Here is a 12,816-nt window from a genome sequence, read left to right as displayed (position 1 = left end):
GGCTCTGGAGCAGCCCCCTGCCCTGCCCTGCCGTGCACCCTGCCAGTGGGCTGGGGCCGGTCTCCGTGGCAACCACAGCCTTGCACTATCACAGCACAGCTGCAGCTGGGATCGCCATGGAGACTGGCCCCAGCCATGCGGGCAGCAGCTGTTGGGAAATGGAATCCAGCTGCTGGCCAGATCCTCCATTTTGCCCACCCCTGTACTAAAGGCTAACGAAAGATCACCCTGGAGAACACGTTTAAAAATGCTTAAGTGACTTCTGAACCGTACCTAAGCCCATTTTCAACATAGATCTAGGAGTTAAGTCACTTTTCAACATGGGACTTGAACACCTTTGAAAGTTTGATGCCATATATTGCCAACATGTTAGAAAAGCTGTGATTGGTAATACTCTCTTTGAAAACCTGCACACAATTATTTTAAGCCAATGAGTTCATGCTTTCAAACAGGTGATGTGTGTGTCAAAAAAAGCTGCCCTACTCAACGGGATGATTTAAGGCCAGAGTCCAATTCCTTCCCTCATATGGTACAGAACCTTACTGAGCTGGAAATCCCATGGAAGTCAACACGACGTTTCATGGAGTAACACTGGTCAAAATGAATAAGATTACCATGATTTAGCTCTTCGTGATCCAAAATACCAAAGACCTGATTTGCGAGCAGCAGCAATTTTGGGGGGGGTGACCTTTTTTACTGGACCAATGGCATAGGTCACCTGAGGGAGTGGTACCTTGAACCTGAAATCTTGTCTAAAATTTCTACCAACTATGCAGCTGGTCAAATAAAAGATTATCACCTCAAAAACCCTTGCTTCTTGAATATTTATGGGACTAATCAGAGCTACAATATCACTCCAATAATACCATGACAAAATGTTGATTTGTAATCTTAATTTAAGCCAGAGATGTAGAAATGGAAGCCCCAGGTCTTAATAATAAATCAGTACTCACTGCAGAGCCATTCGGGAACTCCCTTGCTTTCCCTTCTCTCAAGTTATTAGTAGTTACCAGCTTTAGTTTTCTCTCTCATAAGTACCCCAATCTACGGACATAAATGTGTAAATAAAGGACTGTTTTTATTAAAATCAGCAGTGCCAATGTCTTTAAAATGTGTTCATTAAAAATAATTTCCCGTTTCACCTCATGGGATGGCTTCATTAAGTTACCAATATCAATGATTGCACTATAACATTGGGGCCCAATAAGAGATTTTTGTAAAAGGAAATGCTTGAGGCTACAGCCTTTTCTCTCCTATTCTATGGAACACCAGATTTTGGATCTTTACAAAAGCTTTAATTAATATACCATCCACACATCTACACATTTCCAACAGCCTGTGTAAACATTAATAATATATTCAACATAATAACAACCACAAAAAAAAGTATTGTTTAGATAAATTTATTTGTACATAGGGGATTAAAGACTTTCCCATAAAATTTTACCAGAAATAAGTTCTTAATTTTTGAGGAGACAAAGAAATAGGTATGTGGCGTTGCATATCTATATAAACATTCTACACAATGCCACATGCCTCTTTCTTTGTCATATATATAACTGATTTGAGGCAATTATATAACAAGTACTACGTGATCTAGGCAATTGATATTACTGATAAAGAATCACTTGTACATGAACAGATAAACCACAAAATTATTATATGCAGCTGGCATTTTGTGTGATGACTGAAATGACAGCATGGAGTACTTCCTGAACTAAAATATTCTGTAAATTCCTATAAATAAAGTTTGATTTGAAAAAATAATAGGAAAAAAGCTAGACAATAAAAGGCATTTTACTTAAGAACTGAATATTAAGGCAAACCAACCTCATGAGTACTTTACACAAAGACCCTCTCATAACACTGAAGACTTCTCAGATTCCAACAGAGGGTTAAAACAAAAATGTTCACTGATGATGAAAATTTCAGTAAACTTAAAAGAGTCCACGACTATTTTTTTTTTTTTTTACAAGTTTGTTTAGGACTAGCTACAAATCAGAAGAGAAATTCACAGTACATTTGGGCACTATTGTGCAGGAATACGCCTCAATAGATGCTATATATCGTACGCATTGCTGAATACTAGGAAGCAGTTAAATGGGCTGTATTCTTAAAGCTACATTTTAGTGTATAACGTGGATGTCAGATATTTTAAATAAAAATATATCTTAATGTTTAAGTATTTAGTAAACTGCAGGAATAATAAAAGGTTTTACATTTAACATTATCTCCAAGGCGAGTAATATTTTCAATTATAACAAACAAACAAAGTTTTAGGCCAGGTATTAAGAAGGCACCCATTATACTTGTTTGACACTTGTCTCAACATATCTACACAAATATATTTAAACAATGAGAAATTAAAATACAAATTACAAACATTTTACACAGAAAGATACAAGTACAGAATGTAACAGTAAGTTCAGTTATATTGGTTACATTTGAAAAGTTTAAAACTTTACAGACTAGCATAACTGATGCGTATTATTAATACTAAACACTTCATACATGTTACATAAATTCACAAAAGTAAATTTCATAACAAATCGGTGTCTCACTTAGCAAACCCCAAACTAAAATGCAACCAAAAGAAGCATATTTGGTTCTGTTCGCTTTCATCATGGACTACCATTTTCAAAACACTAGAAAATTAAGGCTTGATTTTTGCTTTGAGGAACAAGATGAAGTATGGGATTTGGCCATACTGACATAAATTGTAAGGCTAAACGGATCAGTCAATTCAGTGTTATGGTCTAAAATACAATTTATCGTGCATATCTTTCCAAAAAGCTCAAATGCTATTTGCGATTCATTATTGCATTATTATGCCAGGAAAGTATTGCAACCATTTTCTTAATTATGTGGATGAATTGCTTAAAATCTTTTTTAAAACACAGCAAATTAATATCAATAATACAAAATTGAACAGCAAGCTTCACAGTGATGTGTGAAATCCAGGCCTTTTTTAAAATTCTACGTTAATGCAACTTGCTGCAGTGTTGTTGAGCAAAACTTTCCAAATCATCTTCTGGAGAGACTTTAAAAAACAGTTTATATTTTATAGTCACTATAAAAAGGAGCCATTTCAGTTCCTTTTCATAAGCTTTCTGGAACCTGGATTTTTCTCAATGAAAAACAGTTGTATAATATCATCCTTAAGTGGAAACTGAGTTTGAAAATAAAATAATGCAGTACTTGCACAGGGGAAGATATTTCTCTTTAAAAACTAGATACAGAAAGATGATTGAACAGCTAATGTTGTAGTTAAAGTTATGGCTAGCAACTCATTAAAAGTGTTCAAAAATCAATTATTTGCCTAATAAAAAGAGAACACAAATGTGCTACCAACATTCTTAATTAGATTTATATTAGCAATTGAAGAGTAAAGACAAATATAGAACTATTTAGTGTTTTGTTAATTAAATTGTGTTCATAACACTATGAAATCAAAAGCAGATTTCTCAAATAACTTTACTTTTAAAATGGTTAAAAACAGGGTTCATGCTCACAAACGCATGCAGTTTAGAATTAAAATCCAAACCCACATCCCATAAACAGACCAATTCTCCAATAGTGTTAAACATTAAGGGCCACTGAGTTTTCATTTTTAAATTTCTAATGATAGCTCATCATGGTAACTTGGTGTAAAACATCCCTTACACAAAACTACAGTATTTGGTTTTAGTGTAGCTGTGATTTAGAGTGTCTGAAGATTCATAATTCCTGGAATATGCTTGCTATGAGAACGTGGTTGCTAGGATAATTCCAAGGATCACAAGCAAGACAGTTACACAAATAATTATGTACATCTTTTTCTGGAAAAAAAACAGAAAAATTTAGATTAAGGCACCATATCAGAATTCCAATCTACTTTGTAACCACATATGCGTATTCTGTATCTATCACAGACAGAATATGGATGAATATTGATGTGTGACTCAATTTTTTTTAGAGCGAACCCAATACTGACTTTATTTACCTAATACTTGTCCATTTATTTTGTGGAACACCTATAATTAAAAGAAGAGCAAATTCTGTCAATACATTAGAATTCACTAAATATGAAAGCTGAGAATGAAGACAAAAATATACATTTATAACACGAAAATTGGAAAAATGCTTATGTTAACCTTTTTCGGTAGATACTTGTGTTTTATAGCTTTAAGAATGCACAGAGTATTAAGTAGCATGCAGTAAAAGTCAGTAAAACCAATTATATACTAGATCACAAGAGTTACAGCTAAATGGTAGGGCTGTGCAAAGCAGGCCCTATTCGATTCAGATTTGGCCTGAATCTGGGACAGTGATTCAATTCATTGATTCAGATCACTGTCACTGATTTGACTTGACCAAATCTGAAGATTCGATGCTGATTCAGCAAATCAGTGATTCGGCCATAGACAGCTCTAAATGTTTTTTCTACATACCTTGAGGTACCAGGGCGGCTTGTGAATGCTGCGATGGTGGGCTGGATAGAGCGTCCCACAGGAGCGCAAGGGCCCCGTGCCCTTTCCGGGTGCCCCCCCAGACCCAGGAGGTATCAGTTGCTGAGCTGGAGGGTGGGGGGACACGCCCCCCCCACCCCATGTGCTCTCTGGCAGAGCAGTACTTCTGGTCCACTTCCAGGTCTGCTGCCGAGTGGACTTAGGAGTCCCCCGCGCTCCTGTGGGACACTTCATGTGCCCCACCATCGCAGCATTCACAAACTGCCTGCTACATAGAGGTACATAGAAAAAATATTTAAAGCTGTGTCTGTGTCCAAATCTCTGAATCTTTCTGAATCTCTCCAAATCAATTTGGAGGGCTCCAATTCAATTCAGAGCGATTAAAGGTCCTCTGATTTGATTTGGATTCAGCGATTAGGCCACTGAATTGTGGCAAATCTCCACCAAATCAAATCGGGGACCAAAGCTTCACACAGCCCTACTAAATGGGCTACATAGAGTATAATATATCACAAACTCCAATGCACGGTTAGCTATCTTAGATTCTATGTAGTTTAGTACATTTAGTAATTTCTAATTAAACTGAAGTCAATAACAACAAAAACAAACATTCCAATGTTAAAAAGTGTTAGTTTAATTAACTTCATGTCCTAAAATTAGAAAGTGAATGATTTTGCTCAAAGTTTAACAGGACGTGGCGCTGCTACGTGGACAGCAATAATTTATTCTACTAATACAGCAAAAAGCTGTTTTAAAAGTTTTAGAAGAAACTGCCTTGTCTGATCTCTAAAGTAATCTCTTAGGAAGATTCCTATTTTAGCTGTTCTCATCTCATACAAGAGCTGGTTAAAAATATTGTTTCAAACTGGAAAATGTAAGGATGATCTGTGCTGTACAATAGAGGCACACAGAAAAATGTAGCATGGGTCTGTGTTGAAAATTCTGTTTAAACATATAAAAAAAAGATCTGAAAAAAAGTTATATGCCAATGAAGGTGCAGACCAATGTTGGTCCCACTGATGTTAAATGTTCAGGTACCTCATGTGATCTCCCAGCTGAGTAATTTACCACTAGATGTCACAGTTTTCATTATTCACAAGATGCCCACTTGTGAAAACACATAAGAGCTTTTACAGGAACTTATGATGAATCAGATCTAGTAATTCATCCACATTTGTGTGGTCATTATACTATACTATATAGGTATTAAAAGCCAGTATAATAAAGTGCCTTTGCTTAGTGAGTTGCCAATGCTGAACAAAAGCAAAAGCAAAATTAGTGGATTAGTTACTTACTGCCAAGCTGGCAGAGAGGCATGCATGCTGAAGTTATCCAACCATCACCGACCAACTGATAAACCAATAATCAGAGCAATTATTGCAAGCAAGACCAGTGATACAATGACAATTATCCATTTTTTCTGTCAAAGAAAAGGTTAAAATAGAATTATTAATTTCAGAAAATGCGACTTTAAGCAAAACAGTGTTAAGCAAATCCAGTTACATCACAGTAATTATTTAGTAGCAGGCAGCAGCCAAACAACGTTATAACCGAACATTGCGCAACTTTAAACAAGTATATCCTCTAATAGATCAGTGGCGTAATAACAAAACAACGTTAACCGAGACGATGATAAGTGGGGAGTACCTGTACTGCTATAAACTTAATTAGTTCCCAAAAAATTCTGAGATGACGTAGTAAATGAATAAAGGGAGTTATGGAGGATATTTACTTGCATTACAATTTAAATACTCTCTAGGGGTTTATACTTTCTATATGTTCAATTTATTGTGATGGCAAAAGAACACTAAGGACACATCCAGATGAGCATGCACATGCAGTCTGTGGCACCTCAAAACTGTCTGAGGTGCTGCAAACTGCATGTGGCACATGTGCACCCACTCACTGCATTGCTAATTTGCAATGTGGCACCAAAATTTGACACCAGGAGATCCCAGTGTCAAAAACAAAAAATGCTGCAAAAAAACAGCACAGGGCATAGTTGCTGGTCCCAGCCTCCCCCACCCCCATCCAGGATACCCTGCTGCGTGCCAGAGGCTGCATGGTACAGGTGGGACAAGGTGGGCTGCAGCTTCTTGAGCCCAGGGAAACAAATGTCCACGCTTGTGTGGACACAGCCTAAGAGTCTTTATTTAGTGTGTGGATCACTATCTGTTCTCCTTACACAGAAGCAATATCCAAAATACTACTAAAAGAATATTCAGAACAGATTCAGGAAGTTGTATCCTGTAATAAGTGAGTATGAAATAGATGGGAAAGCAGTGACCATGAAGAACTTAGATAAAAATTTTTTAGTCCAGTTTAATTTAAATTTAATCCTCTACAGTAACTCTAAAGCAAGCAAAGCAGCATCGCTTTCATGCCAAGCCTTACAAGAAAGAAACAAGCAAATTAAATTACAGCATATAGAAGAACAGAATAAAAAGGTTTTTTTTGTATTGTGCCATACTAGTAAAATTCTTAATATAGCTATAGGAAAACATACCCTTCGTGCTTTACTTTGATATTTAGCCGCTATTTTCGTCTTGTCTTTAGCACTCTCTACATAGTTTGATGCATTCATCACATTCTTTTCTATGTTGTTGATCATTTCTCCCTTAAAATACAGTTTTTAAGAGGCGTTATCACCAATAGCAACATCATAAAAACCAGTATGCTGGACCTGAAGACAGCCACGTAAATGTAACATTTTTAAAAAGGGAAGGAATTATTTGTGTAATGTATTAATGGGTGACATTTTTTGCATCCATATGTAATGGGAAAAAAGGGAACAAGAAGCAAGGTCTCTTAGAAAATTTTAGATGGGTGGGGGAAACAACAGGGCAGACAGGAATAAAATACTGATAATTTAAAGCATATCCTAAGAACAAGGTATGCTTTAACAGATAGTCTGGAACTGGCATACTAAAGAGGTCAGAAATGTCTGAACACGTTTTTGGAAGCCGCAAGAAGATATACTTAGACATACCCCAAATTAGTCATAGTTTTTAAGGACAAAGATTCCTCACAACTGACAGCTTAGAATGCCAGTTCAGAATAAATTTTAGCTTAGCTGCGACGAATGAACTTTGGGAGTGAAATGCAAGGTTGCTGATGCATTACAACAGATCTGTTACCAGTGTTTCTGTCCATCAGAAGTCATAATCAGCAGCAGTGAACAGCAAAGTATTAAAGAATGATGCACAAGTAAAGTTTGTTCATTTCCACACATTTACAATCTACTAGCAGTTTTCACAATTGTTCATTGTGTATTAAAGCTACACGTACAATAAAGTATGAACTCCTTCATAAAGATCTCTTAAATGAAGATTGATTACAGTACTACCTACTGAATTATCATGCACTGTAATGTACATTTTATTTTCACAGCAAAAAAGATCAACTAATCCTAAAAACCTGGGTTAGTATGGTCAACCGAACAAGTCTCATGAAGACTGAAAACAGAGTAATTGCTTAACCCCCAGTATCTTTTCTTTCTACCTCTAACCACATAATGATCATGAAATTGAGCAGCTGCAGTCACTGCTCTTCCACTGTATTCCTATTAACATTAAGTTATATGGAAGTATGGGTACACATTGTGCAAGTCTTCTTTATGCTTCTCTGCAAATTCAAGTCCAGCACATTCTAGTCTCTTGCCATGCCTAACAAATCCTGCTGCTTGGTTTTAAAAATATAAATTGTTGCTGTGGCACAGTCAGACCAATTATTCTTACTTACTATTCAAATCTAAATCTAGGTCAATGTATTTATCCAACATATTATCTAGTCCTGACTAGAACATTAGACTGTATAACTAAAATCAGTTTTATCTTTGGGATTTATACTTTTAAATGCACACAGACATACATACTGCAAAATGCTTATCCAGTAACATCTGGCAATTTTTTTGTATGTGATGGATTACATGATTATCCCAAATAGATGTGATCAAATGATACTTTTCAGCTTTAAATCTATTAATGTCAATATTCAGCAGCTTTTCTTTAGTTTCACAGGTTGCGATAAGAGAATTCAAACAACAGATAATAGCTATAAAAAGGCTGCAAGTGGCAAGACTAAGATTTGAAGGAATGCAACTGTTTTTGCACATTTTTAAACAGGAAAACTTAAAAAATCCTCAATTACTCAAAATGAAGAGTATATTTAAATTGGTTCAGTTACCTGAGTCTCAACAAACATTGCCATGTCTATAAACATGTCATGTAGTTCCCGTATACTGGATTCCAGTTTCATAATATCTTTATGACGGGACTCAATTTCATTTAGAGCTTGTCTAGTAATCTGGGAGTCTAATATAATCTTTGGAAGGAGAAACAAAGAAACAGACAGACATGATTAATGTAATTGACATGGTCTTGAACAAAGGAAGAAGCAGAAATATATGATGGCCACAAATTGGGTTGTAAATACGTACATCAGAAGTGAAAATAGAAGGATTACCGCTTTCTAACATTTCTTCCAGTTCTTCATCAGTGGTGGTTTTTCCAGCTAGGAAGAAGGCATATTCTACTGTTAGGAAGTATTATTACTTTAACTACTATAATAAAATTATTTACTATAGCTAGGCTCATAATTTAAAAAGACAAGTATTTCTTATCATATGTAACAGTTAATAACAGACATTTGCCTCAGCTGTATTAACTTGTCACTTCTGTTAACTCGCATTGATTCATAGATTCATAGATTAAGGGTCGGAAGGGACCTAGTAGGTCTTCTAGCCCGACCCCCCGCCAGGGCGGGAGAACAACAAAAAACCCCAAAAAGAGAAACGGGACTCAAACGAGTCCAGCCAGGTAGGCATCCAGCCTCCTCTTAAAGACCCCCAGGGTAGGGGCCAGCACCACTTCCCTTGGAAGTTGGTTCCAGCTCCTAGCCGCCCTAACCGTGAAGTAGTTTTTTGCGGATGTCCAATCTATACCTCCTCTCCATCAGCTTGTGCCCATTACTCCTTGTTATGCCAGCGGGCGCTAGGGGAAATTGCTTTCCTACTGTTGCCATTGCCCATATTCTACTATAGTAAGTGTCTGATTTGTTACTCTAGTCTCACTGCTCTTTTCAACACCTCTCAAACATGTAGGCCCCCCCCCCAAGGGATAGAAAAAGTATGGGAAAAGAAGAAAAAACAGCAAATGCTCAACTAGATTACAAGAACAACAGTGATAATATTTGCTATTATTATTATAATATAGTATTATAAGCCTATTTTTGTCCTCGGGCTGCTTAGGGAACAGAAATGTTCATGTAAAAGCCCAGTCCTAAATACAGAAGTTAAAGGACTGAGGTCCTGCAGGCAATTTACGGTGCAAAGAGTTGGCTGATCATATGGACCCAGCTTCCTCCGTCCTGCTCTAGAATTGAAAGAAGTGGCCAGGAATCTGTACTTATCTCTTTCTGGAATTTGGCATTATTTACAAGAATTCAAAACAAAAGTTCACAAGATTCAGCCAAATCCTAGCCAATGAATTAAAATATATGTCCTGGTGCCTGCTGTAGCACAGGAAGGGACCAAGTAACCATAGAGGTCTTCTTCAGTCCTATGTTCCTTTCTCATTTTCCTTTCTCTGACTTCCTAGTCTGTTCTCTGGGGATTTTCTCAATTATACTTCAGGTCCTCTACAGAAAGCCACTCTGATTACCGTTATCCCCATGTGATACAATGACTCACCTACAACTGTGAGTCAGCAAAACACCCAGTCAGCAAAAAACTGTTGACTGAGAAGTTGTCAAGCAAACACAGAGCCCGTTACAAATTCATTAAAAAATGTCTAGTGTTACTTTTCCCTGCAAGCACTTGAAATAATACATGGTGGCTACAGAATGACAAGCTAGGAACCTGTGATATGCACAAGACTGACGATATTAACAGGCAATTCACAAAAACTTCTGTATTAAGGTGCATCCACAAAATGAAAAGGTATCATCTAATCTTCTGCTCTAAAGTTATTCAGAATAAGTGTTTAATTCTGGTGTAACTTGCCAGGTTTCTGGTTAAGCTGCAGAGAAAAAAGCTAGAACCAATTCCATTCATTGTAATGTGGAGAAATCAGCTTATTATGTTAAGAAAAAGTACCTTAAAAATAGAGCAATCCTTCACACAAGCGTAATCATTATGAAAGAAAAAAATTCAGCAAGTGATACTGGAGCCAGGGAATAACATGCAATATTCAATCAACCCGGAAAAATACAAGAACTGTGTTCCATTTAAATGATCCGCAAACAAATCATCTCGGTTCATAAGTTTAAATAAAACACAGTAAAGAATCCTTTGTCAGAGACACCCAAATAAAATCAAGTTTTAAAAACCCTGCAACCATATTAAGGCTTCTTTCATACCCTGCCTTGACTGAAACTAACTTCTAAGAATCCTCAACCACAGAGTCCAAGCTTTCATCTCAGCTAAGCAGAAAAACGGACAGGATGCGGCTTAATCAAACTATGACTTACACTCATCTAGGAACTACCTGCATACAAATTGTACAGTGCACGTCATCATTCTTTGCTTAACCGTTTTCACCTGTTTGAGTGCAACTGTTGGACCTCTGCACATAGACACCTCATCCTAACCCGCTTGTCTCTGTACTAAGTATTAGCAACTTCACAACTTCTGCTTTTTAACTGAATTGAAACCATGGAACAAATACCGGCACTGGACACAACTGCAGTGCAGGCATTAGACACTGGAAGAGCTGCCCACCCAAGCAAGAGCACAGATTGCTAACACTTCCATCCATGATGCCACACCACCTTTGAAATGGTTTGTAACAATAATGGCTTCAGAGCACATTGGCTGTACTTGCTGTATAATAAAGACGACAAACACAGGTGTCAAACTCATTTGAGGTGACAGGCTGGATCCAGAATGCGTGGCTTCTTTCAGGCCTGACCACTGACTTCCAGATCGAGTCCGTGTTCCTTCTCACCATGTCTGCCAGAGCTGCTGTGTCAGCACAATGAGCACATGGGGGGTTAATGTCACCACGGCCTGGCATTGCTAGTAGGGACCGCACACCAGACATTTGGTGACAGGGTGAGTGGTAGTGGTGACATTAAACTGCTGTGTGTTGGACCTGCCCACACAGCAGCCCCTTGTGGGCCAGATTCAGAAATGGGCTGCCTGGACTGGGAGAAACCACGAGGGTCAGATGACACCTCCATGGGATGCGTTTGACATTGAACTTGCTTTTAAGGGTATATTGAACTTGCACATAAATTTTTAACTTTGGAACTATCTGAAACAAGAGAGGAAGCTCTTGCATTAAGTGAGGGTAGTACAAAAAACTGCGATCTCTTTTAAAATGGTTTCTTGTAGGTCCCATAAACTGTTTTCTGAATTCCCCAGTTTAAAAAGCACTTTCTTATTTAACAAGTTAAGAAAACATTTTTTGTGGATTTGTTTCATTAGCTTGAACAATCCTAAACAGCGAGAGCAAGAAAAGCAACCAAACCAAACCCTCCTCCCACCCCCCAAAAAAACTGGTATCAAAAACTAAGGTTTAAGTTATGGGAAAGCAAAACCAGTAGATACATGGCAAGTTTTATTATTACTCCTATACAGTATAAAACAAAGGACTAACAACAGAAGACAATCTATTGAAAACCAAAAGCTTAAAATTTGAATTGAGGTTTTTAAGTGAGAAACAAAATTCAGGTCACTTACTTATTTCTAACTGTCGTTGTATCCGTCCTTTACTGCGCTCACGAAAAAGTGTCTGCGTCTCATTGTATTCTGTCATGACCTCTACAAACTTGCGGGACAATACTGTATGCTAATATTTGAAGAATAAAAAAAAAAAAAATGTATCTATATAATGCAACATTCTACAAACAAAATACAACTACAGAAAAATAACACAGCATGCAGGTTCCCAAAAATGTTGTTGCCCTTTTACAGATGACTGTCATACTTCTGGAGATTTTACTATTTTAATCCTTGCAGTTCACCTATGGGCATCCTACCTGTGTTTTTCGTATCCTGAGGTCCACTGAAGTTCTATTAGCATTCTCATCCTGTTCAAAACTTTGTTCAATTGCTAGGAACAAAATAAGAATTCATATTATAAAGGAGTTAGGGATATAACATACAGTATAACTATTATACTGATGCTACTGAATATAATTGCTGTTTTATGAATGTAAGTTAGTTTATAAATCTTACAGTTTATAACAGATAGAAACAGATAGTTTGTCCATAAAAAGATTCATCACATAATAAAAACTAAAACGTATTACTGATACAAAACACCAGGTGCAAAATTCAACTGCTTAAATATACAAATAAATTTCAGTAACCTTAGGGGCAATCAACATGGGTTCATTAGCGGCAGGTCCTGTCAGACCAACCTGG

The 12,816-nt window shown here is 37.0% G+C and overlaps 1 protein-coding gene across 3 annotated transcripts in view; it reads right to left on the bottom strand.

The window, feature by feature from the left end:
* Positions 1-1,956: 1,956 nt before the first annotated feature.
* STX2 (syntaxin 2) overlaps positions 1,957-12,816 on the bottom strand; it is a 54,434-nt gene continuing 43,574 nt past the window's right edge. For 2 of the 3 annotated variants that reach the window (XM_019507074.1, XM_019507076.1), the window contains exons 5-11: positions 12,429-12,502; positions 12,130-12,238; positions 8,887-8,960; positions 8,634-8,771; positions 6,955-7,065; positions 5,744-5,868; positions 3,730-3,818 (exon numbers count right to left, since the gene is read on the bottom strand). In XM_019507074.1, the coding sequence (XP_019362619.1) occupies positions 5,788-5,868; positions 6,955-7,065; positions 8,634-8,771; positions 8,887-8,960; positions 12,130-12,238; positions 12,429-12,502 (587 nt within the window). In that variant the 3' untranslated portion in view covers positions 3,730-3,818; positions 5,744-5,787. Of the gene's footprint in view, positions 3,819-5,743; positions 5,869-6,954; positions 7,066-8,633; positions 8,772-8,886; positions 8,961-12,129; positions 12,239-12,428; positions 12,503-12,816 lie in introns of all 3 variants that reach the window. The other variant, XM_019507075.1, reaches the window with a different exon arrangement.

The sequence above is a fragment of the Gavialis gangeticus genome, unplaced genomic scaffold, assembly GCF_001723915.1.
Source record: "Gavialis gangeticus isolate Ggan-Ray unplaced genomic scaffold, GavGan_comp1, whole genome shotgun sequence".
NCBI classification, from domain to species: Eukaryota; Metazoa; Chordata; order Crocodylia; family Gavialidae; genus Gavialis; species Gavialis gangeticus.
This window is presented reverse-complemented; position numbering and strand designations above follow the sequence as displayed.